At 43.5% G+C, this 20,669-nt stretch overlaps 1 protein-coding gene across 4 annotated transcripts in view; it reads left to right on the forward strand.

Annotated features, from left to right (window-relative positions):
- Shisa9 (shisa family member 9) overlaps window positions 1-20,669 on the forward strand; it is a 287,312-nt gene that overhangs the window by 10,392 nt on the left and 256,251 nt on the right. For 2 of the 4 annotated variants that reach the window (XM_030249286.1, XM_017317137.2), the window contains 2 exons: window positions 10-66; window positions 1,299-2,210. In XM_030249286.1, the coding sequence (XP_030105146.1) occupies window positions 10-55 (46 nt within the window). In that variant the 3' untranslated portion in view covers window positions 56-66; window positions 1,299-2,210. Of the gene's footprint in view, window positions 1-9; window positions 67-1,298; window positions 2,211-3,068; window positions 3,197-20,669 lie in introns of those variants that run through there. The other 2 variants (NM_028277.2, NM_001174086.1) reach the window with 1 other exon arrangement.

Below are 20,669 nucleotides of genomic sequence, written 5' to 3' on the forward strand. Positions count from 1 at the left end.
CAATTCCAGAAGAATTCAACGATCCTTTGAAGCCCAGGACGAAGAATCCGTTTAGAAGTGAAAAAGGCAAGTTAGGTTTGCAAGGTCCTGTCTGTCTTAGAACTTCCTTCCCTGAAGCCTTCCTGAGTTTCAGACCATGCCTGTTGCACAGAGGTAGGGAAGGGCATGAACTTTGATTTCAGACATTCAGGAGTGGGACTCCAGTCACTCCATCGGCCAGTAGCAGAATTCATGTGGGCAACTCTGTAATGGGTTACAACTGTCTCCCTTGCCTTGTTCCCCTCTGTTTGGCCTGTTCCACCTTTATCAGCTTGCTTGCTTGTTCCTCAAATATCTGATGTCTTTCCTTCCTCGGGGCCTTTGTGCTTTTCTGTATGGTCTGCCTGACTCGTTCTTTCTGTCACCTTCACCTGTGTGAGCTAGCTTTCTGTTACTGCAGCAACCATCTGAGTGGATCACCTTACACAGAGGAAAGGTTCGTTTTGGCCTCTACCCTAGGAGGTTTCAGCTCACGATCTGTTGACCTTGGTGGTAAGGTGGTGTGTCTTGACAGGAGCATGTGGTAGAGCACAGCTGTTCTCTTCATGGCCAGAAAGGCAAACAGTGAGAACAGGAAGCGGCCAGGTCCCACATCCACTGCCTACCATGACTGAAGACCTCCACTTATCCTCTCCTCTTAAAGTCCCCACTGTTATCCTCAGCATCATGATGAAAACTGACCCTTTGACATGGATCTTTGAGGGACAGTCCAGATCCAAGCTGCGGCATCTCATGACCAGATTATTGCTGCTCACTCAAGTCTCACTTCTTCCTAAGATGTTGTCTTGGTCTCTCTCCCCATCTCTCTAACTTGCTTCTTAGCCACTAAGTCTAATAAAGCACCAACTGCCCCTCCCAGTCCTTCTCTGTCTTTTAGCGGTCAGTTCCCACTCTCTCTCCCACATAGCCTCTGGCAACCAGGATTGTACTCTATGGATTTGTCTATTCTAGACACTCGTTGTAAATGAAACCACACACAACTCAGACATTTTTGTGTGGGTTTTCTTTCACTGGCCATAAGATTTTCAAGTTTTATTCATATCTGGACTGGTGTCTGGGCTCTATTCTTCCTCTTCACAGCTGAGTAATATTCCATCTCGTACACTGCATTCTGCTATTTGGCTGATGGACATTTGGACTGTTTCTCCTTTTGGGCTGTTGTTATGGCATCTGGCTCTGTTGGCTGCACCATTCCTCATTGTTTATTTCAGCTCTTGCTTATTTTTATTTAACATATCTATTTTTATTCTCTCCCATAGAATGTAAGCTCCAGGAAGGCCACGACCTCTCTCAGCTTGTGCAGTGCTGTATTCCCAGGGCCTCATGCCATGCATGGCATATTGTAGACAATAAACATCTGGTGAATGAATAAATGTGTGCGGGCTGTTGTTATTCTCCTGCCTCTAATGGATTCCATCTTGTCCTCTGGCCCCTGTAGGCCTCTGGCTTCACTGTCCTGGGTTTCTGTCCCTTCAGACTTCTCCCTGGCTGCAGTTCTTACCATAACCTATCACCACAGCCATGGTCCTCACACATGGTCTCTGCTGTTCTAGCACAGACTCAAGACTTAACCTGATCATGTAGTTGGCATGTGGGAAAAGCTTTCAGAAACACCTCTCACATGCCCAGCTCTAGGGTCTAACCCTCTGGGTTCAGATGAATCTAGTAAGTTTCAACATGTTGCTGGATGCCTTAGCTATGAGCATCACTGCTACTCATGATTTCAGCTGAGAAGCTCAGCTGAGATCTTGGTGGTCTGGGTGGACCCCATCAAAACAGTACCTGCCCTTTCTCTGTCTCCTTTGACTTGGATCCTGAGAGTCCACTTGGCTAGGAATGTCAGGGTGTATCCCCTAAAACATGGAGATAGGGCTTGCAGGTGTGCCTCTTCCTGACCCAAGAGGAGATCAATATGAAGATGTCCATCAACCTGTTGGTTCTTGGGATTGCTCATTATTACAGAGATGAGTCTGCTGGTTTTCATAGAACATCTCTATGCTTGGAGTTGGCAGTGGCTGGTTGGTCCTTCCATTTTGCTAGGCTTACAGATGGAGACAGCCATCCCTATAGGTAAGTACCTATGGGACTGAAGAGACTGGAGAACTCTGCTGTGCTTGTGAGACATGAAATCAACTGTTAGTATTCCACCTACCTTCATGAGCACAAACAAAGGGGGAAATCAAAAGGAGGTTCCAAAAGACCAAACACGTGGAGAGGCTCACACGGATTACATATGTTTAAAGGTGTTTGCATATTTCTAAATGTACATATTATGGAGGGTAAATAAAGAGGGAGATGTATTGGGAGATCTGACCTTAGGGTGTGACATCTGTCTGACTCTGCTCTGTTCTAAGTGCAAGCACAGATTATATCTCATCATGAGGTTAGGTCATTGATACCACTTGCACTGTGTTCTCATCCTCTAGAGAGAGGAGGGGGAGAGGGAGGAGGAGAGAGAGAGAGAAAGAGAAAAAGAAAACATTGGCTGGAGTCTTTGTGCTGTACCCTGGATGGGTGGCCTTGAGCAAGTTAACTCGCCTCTCTGAGCCTTTGTTCATTTTTCTGTAGAGAAGCAATATTCCATGTAAGCCCACAAGAAGGTGTATATTCTTTTGCTTAGGTAAGGGATGACATTGCAGTTAGCTTAGTGATTAGCTTATGGTAAGGACAGAGTAAATATTACTAATACTGGGTCATTTCTAAGCTAGAAGTGTGGGCATCTGTGTTAGGCACAGAGGACTCAGCCTCTGGGGTGAAGCCATAGTGCATGGACTCATCATATGACCCCTCCGCAGACCCATTGGGTAGAGGACCTTGCCAGTAAGCAGTATGTAGCCTGTAGCATGGCTATGTAGACTCTGTTCACAGTCACTTTACTGCTTCTGTGTTTTCCTCTGCTCTATCTCTAACTGGAATGGCAGCTCCCTGGAAGGAATGGCTTTCTTGTTTGTCCAGTCTGGGCAGTGATGGGCACAAGGTTCACGCTGCTGTATTGTGAGTGAGCAGAGATCTGTTTTTTGTTTCTCCAGAGCCCTTGCGGATGTCATGAGGCCACAGGGCCACTGCAACACTGACCACATGGAGAGAGACCTTAACATCGTGGTCCACGTGCAGCATTATGAGAACATGGACTCAAGAACCCCCATAAATAATCTCCGTAAGTACAGGTCACTGGCCATGTCCAGTCCCACGGTAATATGGCAGTGGTAACTTGGAGGGATTTCCTGGGGCGACTCAAGGATGAGTTAGATTTCACTGTTCTATGTGATGCTGAGTTTGGCACCATAAAAGTTGACATGGTTCTTTTGTCTGTAGAATAGTGATCCATTTGGTTGGTTATTTTGTTAATTACTAGATGACTTGATTGGTTCATCATTATTGTTCTATAAACTTGGTTCTCATGTTGGGTACTTAAGTAATGAATTATTTCATTGGTTTGATTCATTGTTGATCTGTTAATAATCTATCTTGTTGGTTCATGTTGATTGGGTTGTGTTTGCTACTGGTTATTCTTGACTGGGTCATTGGTTAACCAATTGTTTTATTTGCCTTCTGAGATTGACTAGTTGTTATTTTTAGGTTTCACACTGCTTTCAGTGAACATATAATTTTATCTTTTAGAACATAAAATGAGCTTCATAAACACACCCCCACTATGTGTGTGTGCCCATGTGTAGTTGGGGATGAGTATGCATGCTTCTATGTTTGCTTCTCTTGCCCTGCCAGGAAAAGGGGACAGGCTTCTTTTACTACTGTGTTTCAGTAGCTGTTTTTCCTGGGGCAGAGCATCCTGGGGGTCCTGGTTTATTTCCACAGGTTTCCTTTCCTTCCAAAGGTCCGTGTAGACGACACACAGTGGAGCTGATGCTTTAGTTAGAAGCTGAGGGACAGTGAGGTTGGTTGGATTTGATAGGTGCACATTGCTACCGTGGTCATTCCTGGTAATCATGTTTTCAGGTCAAAGCAATGTGAAGAATCATGCTTGCAAGCAGCCGAGGCAGGCAGTTGGAAGGGTGCATCAAACCATAGCTGGAGGTTCCCAAAGACAGCAGAAGCACTTTCCTGGGATGGGCATCCTTTGCTGACACCCCCACCCCCGCCCAAGCTGCAAGGCTTGGTCATTTGCTGAGACATAGTTGAAGGCTGTTGGGTTGCAAATTTTATAATCAATAGGTAAGAAATAAGTCTGTGTAGGGTATGGGGCTTTGATATAGATGTCATGGATTCTCTAATTCTACATGGTGATAATTTTTCATGGTTTTGGAAATTCTTGCAATGGTTGGCAATGATAGTATTTGGCATTGACACAGGTAGGAAAATGAGCTACCTAAGAGGATGCTTCAGGTTTCATTATATTAAACAATTATATCTTATTTATCTGTGAACTGGATCATAATATGGTATTAGAAATCAACACACTGTGGTGTAAGATACACATGATTTTTCTTTTGGATTTTTTTTTATGTCCAACCCCCCCCAGAGCCTGCATATATGATAAATGGTGGCAACCATGGCTGTACCTGGTTATATCTGCTGCTATTTTCAAGTCTGATGAATGTGGATCCCCAAACAAATGGGGGCTGCTAAAGTGTGGAGTATCTGGCTATGGAGGGTGTTGGTTGACAGGCTATGAGGTGTAGACTCAGTCTCTGGGTGATTCTAGAGCACTCTGAAGTTGTCCATTGAACACTAAGCTTACCCAGCTTTCACCACTGTTCAGGGAAGAAAGGTGAGGCGGTCCTGCTTTACTTTATGGGAGGGACCTCCATTTACAGTTGTGCTGAAGATGGATGACCAAGGACTGAGTAACTCAGGCTTCTCTGTGACAGGCTACTTTGCTGTGTGTATGAGAGTCTTCTTTGGGTCTATATTTGTGCCTTGGTGATTGAATTTTTTTTTAATACTAAAGGTGGGTGGGATTTAGGCCCAGACTTGAGTAAGATGGCTTTATATTACTGGCTCACATTCCTAGTTTTTTCATTTTCATTTTTATTTTGGAAACAGGCCATCCTTGAGCCCTTCTGTAGCCCAGGCTTACCTTGAACACATATCTTTTTTGTAGTTGGAATCACAGTCCTCATAAGACCTTGCTTTAATGGTCTTTGATGTCAAGGGAAAGAAACACTACGGGAGGATGTTCCTGGTAAAACCCAGAGAAAATTCCATGAGTGCTATCTCCAGCACTGAGTCCTTATAAGAATCTCTAGGGACACTGTTTTCATGTAATCCTGTCAGTCTGACCTAGTCCTTTACCCTCAAGTATTCTTGAGAACATCTGACTAAGAACAATAGGGAGCAAGTAGTCTTGTAAATTGAATTTACATTCAAAAGTTAAATTGTATGCAAATTCAATATGTGAATAGTGCTTAACAGTAAAAATGAGCTTCTTTGTAATGAATGATTAATCTTCTTGTTGATTCATAGGAACTTTTTATATATTATAGTCACTTAAAATATGTATGTTCAGAAAATGGAATGATCTTGGTAGTTCACTGAGAGGCTAGTACTACATGATTAATATTAATTACTTACTAGGATCTTAACAAGCTGAATGGCCACCCAAAACCATTTGGCTAATGGAGAAAACACAGGTGAGGGATCTGATATGATCAGTGAAAATTTAGACCAGCCCTTCATAGAATTAGAACAAACCTACCTGAATATAAAACCACTCCCAGGGCATTGTGGGAGGTACAATGACTGTAACTGAAAAATGAAAAGACAGATACATGTATTTGTGATACATCAAGAAGATGGATTGTTCTATTTTTAGCTTATTCTTCACTTAATATTCAAGTTGTTGGATTTAATAGTCGCATGTCCTTTTCATCTCTGCTCAACTACCTGTTCAACAATGCTTTTAGAGAGAACTATTCTTTAATTCTCTCTTCCTCCTCCCCGTCCCCTTCCTCCTCCTCCTTTCCCTCCTCTTCCTCCTGCCTTCCTTCCCACCCTTCTGGGAAACAAAATCTTATTTTGTGTGTTAGGCTTACCCTGGACTTGCAGTCCTCCTGCCTCAGCCTCCTTTGTGCTGGGAGTCCTGTGCCACTATGAGGAGCTCTCGTCTTTAAACACCCATACTAGCTCACCCCTTTATGCTTGGGTCAAACATTGCAGGAGCTGACATGCTGTGTAGACAATGAGCAGGGTTTCGAAGCTGTTGATGGATAGGATGCAGATTTTGATGGAATGTTTACAGTTTCTGTAAGCTCTAGAGCTTCTGAGTGAGAGCATGTTGTATTACATGTCCTCAGAAAGCACTCTGCCTCCTCCAGTGCAACCTCCTGTAGTCCCAGAAAACCCGCTTTAGAAGTTCAGTCTCTTTCAGGATGGGAGGTATGGGTGAAGTGTCCCAGGTGGAGCCTAGCTGGATGTGTCTCAGCTTCATTGTGTTAACAGTGATAGTTTTGAAATAAAAATGTTTTTGGACACCTTTGTTTACAGAGGACTTGCAAAGATTTGTGCATGAGGTTCTGCACACTCCTCACCCACTTCTGTTAGCATCTTCTACCACTGAGGTTTAGTTTCCTCAGTCGAATCTGAATAGGCAAATTCCTCATACCTACTCTGTAGACGCTGCTTGTATGTTTCTGTTTCTTTGCAAATGTTCCCTTTGTGTCTCATGATCCACCCTGGTTGGCACCTTATCTTTAGTGCAGCATCCTTCAGTGGCTGGATTTTAGCTGTATGATATTGTAGCATGATGTCATGAAGACAGAGAGCAATATTAACTCAGGTACAGAGTGCCTTCCAGCGCTTGCAATGTCCATATAAAAGCAGCTATCCAGTCAGTGCTGGAGTGAGAGTAGTTGTTTCCTGGAATGTGCCTGGGTATAGAGCTGTGCGACAGTTAGTCTTATGTTTTATTCACATGTTCAGCATGGCTTGGCATTTGGTCCATGTACTTTGTCTGTCTGTCTGTCTACAGGTCTAGTATATATGTATATCCATCAATCCATCCTTTCATCTATCTGTCTGTCTATCTGTCTACCTACCTACCTACCTACCTACCATATATGTATGTATCCATCTATCCAACTTTTTATCATCTATCTGTTACATGAGCGAAATAAGCATATGAGAGCATGCTCACCAATGTATCTGTATATAGAGGCCAGAAGTCAACACTAGGTTCTTGCTTCTTCCTTCATTCCTTCATTCCTTCCCTCCTCCTTCCCTCTCTCTTTCCATCCTTCTTTTTCTTTTTCTTTCTTATTTTTTGAGACAGTCTCTTATTGAGCCTGGCCCTTTACATTGTGGCTAGGTTGGTTGGCCAGTGATTCCCTGTGATATTCCTCTTTCTACCCACCAGCTCTGGTTTTACAACGCTAACATGCCCAGTTTTTACAGGTGTGCTGGGGATCTGAACTTGAACATCTGTGCCTGTACAGAGAGCACTTTACCCACTGGTCATCTTCCTAGCTCTATAACTGCTACTACTAATATACTACTACTAATTGTTTGTTATCATTATCATCATCATCATCACCATCACTATCATCATCATCATCGAAGCACAGGAGATTTCACAATACTAAGGATAAATGTTGACTTAATATTTTAAGACATGGAATATATAACAAAGAAAAGGCCCCTGTGTTCTGGCCCCATCAAGCCTGCTTCCCAAACCAATCTCCCATAAACGGAGAAGCAGACACAGAACTCAGTGCAGCTTGTGTTCAGGCCTTCTCATTCGTCCGTGTTCACCAAGGTTGGGATGGGATGGCCTACCTTGACTTTTGGAAAGTTTGGCATAGATGTTCTTAGATACTTTGTAATATGTAGGTGGCAGAGGGATTTCCTGGCCAGTACAGGTAGAAAAATCAATACAGGTACCAGTGTTTAAGAGTAAAGTGTATGTAGCATAGAGTAATGTTATGAGGGACTTGGATGGATGGCAGTGTAAATCTCCAAACACACTGAGTCCTCTCAAAACCTATAGGGTTTCTTGTCATTGATAGGACAAGAAACTCGGCCTCAAAAACTTGAATGATGCAATATTTGCATAATTATGGATTAGTAGAACTGGGATTTTCCCTAGAGCAGGGGGTTGAACCAATGTCCTCATGCCATGCATGGAGAGACATCCTTAGATCCCTTCATCTTTCATTTTGAGACATGTGTGGAAGTGGACATTTTGAAGGATGTGGTTAAGGAACTGGGAGCTGGAGGGCAAGTCAGTGGGACCTCAAGCTTGAGAACGCCACAGTAGCCAGCATCATTGGTCTGCATCACTGAGCCCTACCGCAACTGAGCCAGTGAGGCCTGCGGGCTGTGATGAACACTATTTGATCTCTCTTGTGCTGCAGGTGTTTGCAGAGCATGTGGGTGTTCCTCTGGGAATGGGCATTTTGAAGGATATGCTAAAGGAACTGAGCTGTTTTAAGCTATGCATCCAATCTAGCGTCTTGTAGTGAGGCTTGGCATTTATTGAGCATTTGCTGGGTACCAGCTACTGTATTAAGTACTGTGAACACGTTAGCTCTGTTCTCAAAACAGCCCATAGGTAGCCAAGCCCATTTCTGCCTCTAGCTCCTTGTCCCTGCTGTGCTCTGTACTGAGCACACTGTTCCCAGGGCCTTCCCTTGGCACGCCTGAGTCAAACTGTGTCCTTAGCCAGATCTCTTGCTCATCTCTGGTCTCAAGTCATTTGCTGCTTCAGAGTCACCAGGATTTATGATAATTTTATTTGTAATAATTTTTTAGCTTTTAAGATTTTTAAATTTAATTTTATTTTAAATTTATTTTTACACTCCTCATTGCATTCCCTGCCCACCTCATCTCCCCTCCGTCTGCTCCACATCCCACACCTTCTCCCCACCCCACCCTGTCTCCACATGGATGCCCTCATCCCACACCCCACCTGACCTCTAAACTCCCTGGGACCTCCATTCTCTTGAGGGTTAGGTGCATCATCTCTGAATGAACACTGACCCAGAAGTCCTTTACTGTATGTGTTGGGGGCCTCATATCAGTTGGTGTATGCTGTCTGTTTGGTGGTACAGTGTTTGAGAGATCACAGGGGCCTAGATTAATTGAGACTGCTGGGCCTCCTCCAGGATTGTCCTCCTCCTCAGCTTCTTTCAGCCTTCCCTAATTCAACAACAGGGGTCAGCTACTTCTGCCCACTGGCTGGGTGCAAATATTTGCATCTGACTCTTTCAGCTGCTTGTTGGGTCTTTCAGAGGGCAGTCATGATAGGTCCCTTTTTGTGAGCACTCCATAGCTTCAGTAATAGTGTCAGGCCTTGCTCCCTGCCCCCCGCCCCACCTTGAGCTGGATTCCACTTTGGACCTGTAGCTGGACCTTATTTTCCTCAGGCTCTTCTCCATTTCCATCCCTGTGATTCTTTCAGACAGGAACAATTATGGATCAGAGATGTGACTGTGGGATGGCAACCCCATCCCTCACTTGATGCCCTGTCTTCCTGCTGGAGGTGGACTCTACAAGTTCCCACTCCCTACTGTGTCAGGTGTTTTATCTAAGTTCCCTCCCTTTGAGTCCTGGGAGTCTCTCGCCCCTCAGGTCTCTGGTGCATTCTGGGGAGAGGGGTGTCCCCCCAACCTCCTATTTCCTGAGGTTTCCTGCTTACATTCTTTCTGCTGCTCCTCAGGACTTCAGTCCTTTTCCTTCACCCAATACCAGATCAGGTTCCCCTCTCCCTGCCACTCCTCCACCCCACCAGGATTTTCTTTATACCACATTATTCTGTCTAAAATCGTCTTGTTTTATCCAACCATCTTCCAGCAAAGCAAAAGCACAAAGCCATGGAGGAAGGACCTGGGTGTGGTCACAGCCGTCTCCCTGACACTGGGAACTGAGTCTGCTCCTGGCAGCAGCTCCATGAAGGTCTGCCTATTCTATAGGAAAAGACTTATAGGTGGGTGGTGTTCTTCTCAGTTTATGGCTTAGAAAAGCCGAGATGGATGGAAGTTAAGGAATTCATCTAACATCTTGCCTGAATGAGATTTGCCTTAAAATACTCTAGAAAATTGGAAAGGTTTAGGAGATGAAACCAAATTGACAAAACACTGAAAGGCATTGTGTCTGGGTGGCCAGGTGCACAGCGTTTATCCTTTTCCCACTGTGCTTGTGTGCATTTGGAAGTGTATAAATGAGGAGTTAATGGCAAAGCACCTGTCTGGGGCAGTGAATAAGCAGAGAACCCAGTATTCACACCTGGGGAGGTCACACTCTGTAAGTCAAGTTCATTATGTACATGCTGCCGACTGCCTCCTCATGAGAATCATATGTCACCAATGAGGTTGCATTATTGATTTCTGCATATATGTGATCAACATACCTGACAGAAGTGACATTAGAGAAGAATAAAAAATTTCCTCGTGGCTACAGAGAGTTCCAGTCCATTGCTGTAGGCAAAGCATGTGGAAAGGCTCAGTCTGTGGCAGCAGGAGCACACAACCACAGGGGTGTATACAGCAGGGGCTGTTCACATCATGGACCATGAAGCAGAGAGTGAGGTAGGAAACAGGGGCAGCCTTCCTAGCCTTCCTCTAGCTAGGCCCTACTTCCTAAGATTCCACAACCTTCTCAAATAGAATGTTCAGATATGAGGCCAAGGGGGACAGTGTGATACCCCAGGGAGTAGCAGCAGCTCAGGGAAGTGATAGGCGGATAGGTAAAGCCTCATTCTTGATGGGTGTTGGGGAGGGAGTGGAACCATACACAAAAATGTTGGTCTCTGGTTTCTGACTTTTCTCCAAACCAGCTGTCTGATTCTAGATCAATCGGTTGGGCAAGGTAGATGGTATTCTTGGATCCTTTGAAGTATAGTAGTGGGGCAGATTCTGTAAGTGATGGGTAGGTGTGAGAGCCTGGGAGGTGGAGGGTGAGAAAGGATGCTCTTGATCAGTTTGTCCCTGTATCCCTAATGCTCATACAGTGTACCATGTTCATAGATACTTGCTGGATGAGTACATGGATGGGTGTCTAGCACAAGCTCAATAACCACCCCAGTGGGATGGATGGTAAGAGGGATTCAGAGATAGCCAGCTCTGTTGGAGCTTGGCTCATTCCACCTCAGGTGAGGGTTTAGCTCTTAGGGTGTCACGTGTACCAACTTGTTCCTGAAATTGAAAAGTTTTCCCTACCGTGGAAAAGCACACTGCTTGCTGCATCCAACTCTAGTGGCTTGGGGCATCATTCAGTAATGGAAGAGATCTGTGCTGGATTAGCAAAAACGCTCAGAGGCATAGTGCAGTGGCCTGTAGTAACACCAAGTGGCTTGAGCTTGAGAAATCTACTGTCTGGGTAAACTGCCACTGAGGAGACTCTGACCGGGGGAGACTTCTTATCAAACATGTCTAGATGAGTGAATGTGAGGGTGGGTAGGAAGCAGGTGGTGGGGGAGGTGGGGCTGGACTCCAGAGGTAGATAGCTGGGACCTGGACTTTGTTCCATCACTTAGCAGCTGTGCAAGCTTAGAAAGGTTAATAGAATTCTCAGACTCTTTTCTACACTACAAAAGGAGTATATTGAATGAACATGTAAAAGGGGTGTGGAACCATGCATGCCTGTGTGATAGAAACATGACTTGTTAGTACTGTTGCTTGTGGAATGAATGACCATTCACTAGAGAGCAACAGTGTGGACAGAGATGCATTCACTGGACGTGCAGCTGTACTTAATGTTTTCATTCTCTGTGTGTGTGTGTGTGTGTGTGTGAAGGGGGTTCATGTACACTGCATATGCTGTCAACAAAGAAACAGGGCCCGTATTGACTAGTTTAATGTCAGTTTGACATGCTAGGGTCATCAAAGGATGGAGCCTCAACTGAGAGAATGCCTCCATAAGATCAGGCTGTGAGCCAGTCTGTACAGCAGTTTTTAAATTGTGAGTGGTGCCATCCCTGGACTGGTGGTCTTAGGTTCTATAAGAAATCAGGCTGAGCAAGCCATGTGGAGCAAGCCAGTAAGCAGCACCCTCCATGGCCTCTGCATTATCTCCTGCCTCCAGGTTCCTGCCCTGCTTGGGTTTCTGTCTTGACTAACTTTGGTGATGAACTGTGATGTGGAAGCATAAGCTGAATAAACCCTTTCCTCTCAAGTTGATTTAGTCATGGTATTTTATCACAGTGATAGTAACATTAAGACTGAGCCCTAAAAGAAAAAAAATCACTTTCTGTAAGTTCTTTCTAAAACTTCCTTCTAATGTGCCCACCTAAGCTGTCTAATCAGTCTCGTGCTGCTTTTCCAGCAGCCTATAGCCTATCTGTGATGAAAGTCCGAAGGCTCAACACTATGTGTTGGTTGAGTTTCAAAGATACCAAGTCATGATCCTTGCACTGCAGGGATGTGATTCCTTCAGGAGAATATTTCTGTCTTCATGTTTGCATGTGCTAGGGATACACTTGCTATATGTTTGTTGGGCTAGAAGGAGTCACAAGTGAAACATCCATTTATGCATCACCTGCAACATGTGTTCATTTTACCTCCCTCCAACAGCACCATGAAATAATGAAAATGTTTACAGCAATGACAGATCAATGAATAATCTGGTTTGGAGGCTTAGAGTGACCTACTCACGGCCACAGATACACCAGGCAAGGAGCTTGGGTTCTGGCCACTAAACTCCTATACTGAGATGCAAATCTTACACTCTGACCACACCCTTTCTTGAGCTTTTCCCAGGAGCCCTGGCTGCATGGTATATCAGGGCTATGCTTCTTTTATTTTTCTTTACCTTATTGATTGATTCTAAGAATTGCAGCATTTGATGAGCCTCATCTTTGAACATAAACCCACTTAAATAAAGTCACCAATCTTGTTTTAGAGTACCAGACATTTCTGACAGCTGTTTACTTGCCTGTAATTAATATTTCTTTTGCATCAACTTTCAGCTGGAATTTACACCCTTCCCTCTAGGCATCAGTGGGAGACACATGGGTGAGGAGCCTGCCCAGGGTAGATCCTCCTGGCTCTTAAAGTACAGTGAGGAGCAGAGAAGAGGAAAGCAGGGGTGGGGGCCAGAGAGGGCACCCTGCAAACAAGCATGTCTCCCCAGAACGTGGAGCTTGAGGTGAGCAAGGGCATCTTTTCCTGAAGAACTGATAATATTTGTTCGGCAAGAAGCATGCTTCCCAGTGACTTTCCAAGAAAATAGGAGGGAGAAGCAGAACACTTCGACAGCATTCGCCTTTGATTGAAGGGAGGACTTTGAGCCACAGAAACCTGTTTTTGTAGATCTGAAGAGTTATTATTTTTGTATTGCAAATTGCATTAAAGGAAGGAGCTTTTGTTTGATTGGGATCATAATGGTTTTGGTAGAAAAATAATAAGAATGCCAAGTCTGACAGAGGAAGCCTGCATTTCAGAAGCAGCCACCAAGATTATTTCCTGGTTAAAGGGCTTCCTTCACTCAGCAAGCCTGCTGTCTCCCCTAGAAGAGATTAGTACGGATCTTTTGCTTCTTTGGAAATTAACAGCCAACAAAAAATAAGTAATATACTTAATATCATGATACATACATTAAAATATTTTACAGTAAGGTTTGAGGAAACCTGCCTTAAAAAATCCCAGTAAGCATTCTCAATAAAGTTAATTACAAGTTGAAAGAAAATCTCATTACATTAGCCTGAGAATTACAGTTAATGAAACTGAGTGTAATCACAATCTGAATATTTCATTAAATGGAGATTCGAAGTCATTAATTCAGGTATTCAGTCTGGAGTAGAGCTTACATTGCGACTGCTGATGTCGGTGCCTGGATTTTATACACTTAAATCCAGCTCCGTGGACCTGCAGAGACTCACCCAGCCCAGCTTCAGATCTGCCCACAGTGCTGAGCCTCCAACCTCCGATCTGTAGTTACCCAATTCAAGTCAACCAGACAGAAAAATTTTGGAATTTTGGAGCTGGGACTAAGTTTATTTAGCATTATCTTGTCTTTGCTGCATTTCTGACTTCAGAGTGGCCATGGGATTTACAGAGGAGGAGCTCAAGGGTACATGCAATGTGCTAAGCTTACAATTTTTCCACTAAAGGAAATTAAGAAGCAATTACTAAATGTTATCTTTATCACAGGCATTGATATATCAAACAATTAGGTAAGAGCTAGTTCTTACAACAAAAGCCAAGCCTAAGCTTGGTGGTATGTGCCTTCAGTCCTAACACTGAAAAGGACTGTAGGTTCAAGCCAGCTTGGGCTACAAAACAAGACTTTGTCTCAACACCCACCACCTCCCACCCCCATCACACAAAAAGGAAACAAAATGAGCCTCAAAGAAATGAAATTAGAGCATCATGAAAAACTTATCTTTCCAGGATTTACCATCTTTCCCCCTTCTCTGTCATCTATCTATCATTTATTCATATATCTCCTTCAGTTAATTGAAAATGAGGATGTAGGTTTGCAATTTGCCCGTTTGCTTGCTCATCAAATGAGTATTTACTAAATTCTGGCCATTATGACTTGGGCCTAGGTATATAGAAATTACCATTGTGTTTCTGCATATTATCTGCTTGTCTGTCTGTCTGTCTGTCTGTCTGTCTGTCTGTCTATTTGGATATATTTAATGAATACAGCATATACACACTTATTAATCAAGGTACAGAAAAATGTATGGATCTTTTTAAAGTTATATGGCCATAACATTTGTCAGGTCAATCAATACTGCTTTTTAAAAACAAACATTGAGTATTTATGGTTCAAGGAATGATCACAAATATACGTTGGCTTGGCAGTTCCTTGGTGGCTCTTTTGGAACCTCAGAGGGTAAAGGATGTAGTTATGAAGGAAATAAAAAGCCCATGGCAGAAACACAGGTGAAGTCTGAACCCCTCCCTTGGTCATTGCTCAGGCTTAGCAGTGGTTAAAATGGAATCCTTAGGACAGAGCCTGTGTTGCTGAGGATCAGTGGTTGTACTGGCTAGCTTTGTGTCAACTTGACGCGGGCTGAGAAAGAGAAAGGAGCTTCAGTTGGGGAAATGCCTCCATTACAGATCCAGCTGTAAGACATTTTCTCAATTAGTGATCAAGGGGAAAGGCCCCTTGTGGGTGGGACCATCTGTGGGCTGGTAGTCTTGGTTCTATAAGAGAGCAGGCTGAGCAAGCCAGGGGAAGCAAGACAGTAAGGAACATCCCTCCATGGCCTCTGCATCAGCTCCTGCTTCCTGACCTGCTTGAGTTCCAGTCCCGCATCCTTTGCTGATCAACAGCAATGTGGAAAGTGTAAGCTGAATAAACCCTTTCCTCTCCAACTGCTTCTTGGTCATGATGCTTGCGTAGGAATAGAAACCCTGACTGAGACAGTGGTTCTCAATCTTCCTCATGCTGTGACCCTTTAATACAGTTCAACCTGTTGTGCTGACCCCCAACCACAAAGTGATTTTTGTTGCTACTCTATAACTGTAATTTTGCTACTGTTGTGAACTATAATATAAATACTGATATGCAGGATAGCTGATGTGTGATCCCTAAAGGGTCATGATCCACATGTTGAGAACCACTGCTGTAGATAGAGGGAGAGTTTTAATTGACATAGACCAGTCATATGTGTTTGTCCTGTAATGGCATTTTCATGCATATCCATCCTACTGTGGTCATATATATTCACCTCTTACCCTCTTCCTTCTCACACTCCTGCTGGCTCCTCCCTCTCTCCCTACTAGTGTCCTTTAATTTTCATGGTTTTGTTTGTTTGTTTGGGTTTTTGTTTTTGTTTTTTTATTTTTTGGGGGCAAACTTATTAGCTTAATCAGGATCACTTATAAGATCATGGGTGAGAGGCTGTTTACAGGAATGTGGGCAATTCTCCAGTGCCTACACTACTGAAGAAAACGTCTCTCCTTCAAATAGGGGCTGTCCCTGGGTTTTGACCTTTGACCTCTGCGTGTCCTGTTGCAGTAGCTCATTTTATCAAGCAGCAGCTGCATGTGAACCCTGATATAAAATATCCTGAAGTGGAAATTGACCAATGTTAATAATGCATATTAAATAGCTATGGTACACCAGACATTTCAATGTATTCCTTTACCCTCTTCAACACTGCAAAATAGGTGTGTTTATCCATATTCTAAAGACTATGTCTCAAGGACCTCTGTGTTTTATATTTAAGCAGGCATAGGCTCTATATTTAATACCCAGAGAGGGCAGGATTCAGATACACTTTGGTCTGACCCCTAAGCCTGGAGTCTTTTTTACATTCTAAGTAAAATGGAATTTCATTGCGAGTGCTGTCACTCTTGGCTGGTTACAGCTGCCTGCAGTGAAATACTGAAAATGGGTTTCAAGCATGTATTAAAACTGAAAGAGTGGGAGTGCTGTGATTGCTTAGTCATGCCTGCAGTGAGAGCTGAGAGGGTGGGAGTGCTGTGATTGCTTAGTCATGCCTGCAGCGAGAGCAAGATAGATTAGTACTTATGAACCATATACCTGTACTCTTATCTCTGCTGTGAATATGATAAAAGACCCTCAAATGACAAGTGATTTTATAAATCAAGTGAGATTCATATGATATGGCACGGGGGAATATAAACCAAGTTGATAGATGAAGAAGGCCCTTAAGTGCGAAGTGTGTAGCATATGGTGTTTGCATATATAGTAAGCAATTAACATATCTTTGCTTAATGAACGAGTGAACATCCAATGGAAGAGTTGAAAGAATGTGTCAACTTCTGATTCTTTGAGATCCTCAGAGCTCTGCCCTTTTGTCAAGTCCAAGTGCCTTAAACCATCCATCCATCAACACCAATGCCAACTAAAGTTCTTTTAGATTCCTATTGGAATGCTAATCCAGAACTTCATTTTAACAGCATATCTTTAATTAATTTCAAACCATAAAGTGTGTAACAAAGGAAAATGTGATCTGTTTTTTATTTTGGCAAAGCTGCTATAGAAAATGGGAGTTGATATTGTTTAGTGTTTTTATTGTAAGATTATTGCTGTGTGCTGGCTGTATGTGGGAGGGGTGCACATGCCACATGCACATGGCAGGCATAGGATAGCTTTGTGGAGTCAGCTCTCTCCTTCCACTCTTTATGCAGTGTTCTAGATTGACTTTGTTGCTGCGACAAACACCAAGAGCATTGCAATTTAGGAGAGGAAAGGATTTATTTTATTTTTACTTCAAGGCCATAGTCCATTAGAGGGAAATCAGGGGAGAAATTTAAGCAGAAACTGAGTCAGAAACCACAGAAGAATGTTGCTTGCTGGCTTACTCACAGGATCACGCTTGGCTAACTTCCTTATACAGCTGAGGTCCTCCTACCTAGGGAATGGTGCCACCCACAGTGGGCTGGGCTCTCCTTCAGCAGTTAATAATCAAGACAGTCCCCCTAAAGACATGCCAGTCTGACTTAAGCAATTCTTTACTTGAGGCTTTCCTTGCAGATGACTCTAGACTGTGTCAAGAGGACAAAGCTAAGCAGGACACTTGGCTCTGAGAAGTGAACACAAGTTGTTAGGCTTGTGTGACAAATGCTTTTACCCATTGAGCCGTCTTGCCTCAGTCTTCTTTATATAGAGAATGACTCCTGGACTCCAAATTTATTCAGATCTTTTTATTGTGTTATCTAAGAGGCACTGTGCTAATGAATTAAAACAAAAACAAACAAACAAACAAACAAACAAAAAAAACCTAAAAAAAAAAACCCAAAACAAACAAAAAACCCGAAAAACAAAACTGTCTTTGACCTCTAGAACCTTCTTTTAGCAAGGAAGAAAGCTGTCCAAATAGGTAATAGATACAAATCAGTAAGACATGCTTCCTAAGATAAATATGGGGGAAATACCTGAGGTGAAGTGGCGAGGAGCAGTGAGGCTGCTGTAAGGAAGCAATGGGGAGGGAAAGAGTAGGGTGAGTGGGGAGGAAGAGCCACGTGGGGGCTGGGTGGAGATGTAATCATAGTCAGAGGTCTCTAAGGCACTAACACGTTTCACATTTTGCTTGTGAAAACAAAGGAGACTTGTAGGGCTGAGGTGTGGTGAGGGAGGGGAAAAGTTATATCAATAAATGTGATGAAATGTCATTCAAAACAAAGAACAGAGTAAAGTACCAGCCATAGACTGACTGTAGGTAGAACATTACAAAAAATGTGTGTGCATGTGTGTGCGTGTGTATGTGTGTGTGTGTGTGTGTGTGTGTGCATGAAGCCATGCATGTGCCTGCCATAGCATGTGTGTGGAGGTCTGAGGACAACTTTCAGGTATCAATTTTTGCCTTTCTCTTTGTTGAGGCAGGGTCTCACTTTTTTTTTTTTTTTTTTCTGCTACACAAAACCGGGGTCACAGACTTCTGGGCATTCTCTGGTCTCTGACATTCTTCTCATGTTGGATGGGGTGGGGGTGGGGTGGCTGCCAGGATTATAGAGGCACACCACATTTAGCTTTTTGTGTGGGCTTTATAGATGGAAGTCAGGTCACCAGGCTTGCGCAGCTGGCTTCTTTCCCTAGCATCTTCCTGCTCCCTGTCCCTATATGTGAACCTTTGAGTCTTTCATGTCGTTTGGTGCCTACCAATATTTTAGTGTGCCTCAGTGCTTGATCTGGCCGTCCAATGTTGCGTCCCAGTGGCTGTGACATTAGATATTAGTTCTTTGAAAAATTCTGCAAACTCAGAGTTCTTTGGGCCCATAGATGAGAGACTAAAAAATTGTAGCAACGCCATTTGCAAGTGTGTTTATTTCAGTCTTCCAAGCTGATATATCTATTAAACATCTGCTGTAGCAATTATTGATATCTAGGGAGAAATAATATTCAGAGAGGACTTTCAAAAATGTTAGTGGATTAATACTTACATGGCCCCTCTTAATCACTTCTTATGGTGAAAAACTTATTATGTCCCAAGGCAATCCATCCTGTTTCCAGCCGAATTCATTGACAAGGAGTTTGCCTGATGTCCATTCCAGTGCTCTCAGCCAAACTTTTTGAAACAGCTGCCAAAGGAAGCCAAAGCCAAAGTAATTAGTGATTTCCTTCCCTCTGTTGGCCAGTAGCCCCCACCTTTTAAGGCTCAGTATTATTAGTCCATGTTACAGTGTTGAGTTACAAGCCACAGAAATCAGTTCTACCAAATGTAACGGGAAATCCCCACCTTTTGGAAGATTGTAGGTTGTTCACAGAACTAAGAACTATCTGAGTGTCCCAGCTTGGGAAGGTAGGCACAGAGGCACTACTCCGTTCTCTCATCCCGCTTCCCCTTTCCTGTTTTCAAGATGGTCTTATTACTTAGCAGAGACCGACTTTGAAGTCACTATCTTCCTGTTTCAGCCTCTGGAATGCCAACAGTACATCATTGCAGATACGCACTGTGTTGTGATTTGAATATAAAATGGCCCCTCTAGGGTTGTGTGTTTGAACACTTGGTCTTGAGCTGGAGGTGTTGGGGGAAAGATTATAGACCGTTAGGAGGCGGGGCTTCTGTTTAAGTGAGTGGACTTCCTGTTTATTCATTGCTTCCTGACTGTGATCACAACATGAGCAGCTCCTTCTCCTGCTGCCACTGTGGACGATATCCCTTCAAACTGTAAGTCAAGGTAAGCTGCTTCTTGTCACAGTGATGGAAAATTATGATCATGACCTATACGTGACCATGCTCAAGACCAGGAGGTCTAACTATATATATATATATTTTTTTTCAGAGATTCCTTGATAGCGTGAATCAACCCAGTAATTTTTCTCTCTTTGTGCTCATTTAAGTTTAAAGGTCTAGAGGAGAGTCTGACTGGCCCACACTGAGTCACATCTTCAACCCTTGGCCTGGAGGGAGGTAGATGTTTTATTTGCTAGTTTCATCAAAACTGAGTAGTATATGGATGGAAAGAAATATACAGAAAGAAACCACTGCAATGATCATAAGTAGAGTATGGGTTGCTGAGTTCTTCAAAGGGGAAGCCAGCAAATCCCATTCTCCTTTTGGATTTCCTGTGTCTGGTGTTATTAGACTTAGACATCTATCCAGTAATTCCCATACCATCCAATTTCACCAACGTGACAATGCTGTCTGCATGGCCTCTTGGCCAGTGCCTCAACCCTTGGAGTGCAATTTTCCAGGGGTGATGTGTTTTCCCTGTGGTTTTATTTAGGCACAATCATGAAACCTATAGCATGTCTCCATCAAAAATTGGCTTGCATGATCATGAGGATAGATATTCAAATAATCATCAGGGAAGTATTATGTGTTCCCAACTATTACTAGCCATACAGTGTACTGCTAAGAGGTGTGAGAAGTCACATGAGCACATGGAGAAGTGTGTTTGTAGGGATATGGAGAGAACATGCTTGCTTGGCCAGAGGGAACATTCACGGGATGTGAGAATCTATAGAGAATGATGTGTGAAAAGCTTCAGAGACTTATGAAAGAATTTACAAGTGAGACTTTGGGAGCTCTTGCTTAGAGCCTGATAATCATTTTCTAACAGGTGTCTTGTGAGTTGTTGGGGTGATGGTTAGGAGAGACCTTTATGATAAGCTGGAGAAGTGTTCCAGCAGTCTTAAGCACAGCTGCCACTACCTTTCCCATGAAGTCTTTGTTCCAAACCTTCACCAGAGCCTTTTGAGGGTTGCTAGGAAACCAGGGATGCTTGAGCAGTTGTGATCTGATTACAATAAACTTCTAGGTTTCTGTGGTTGGAGGAGGAGCCAGGCTGGGCTGGTGCCATATTCTCTTACCT

Source organism: Mus musculus, chromosome 16 (genome assembly GCF_000001635.26).
Source record: "Mus musculus strain C57BL/6J chromosome 16, GRCm38.p6 C57BL/6J".
Lineage (NCBI taxonomy): Eukaryota > Metazoa > Chordata > Mammalia > Rodentia > Muridae > Mus > Mus musculus.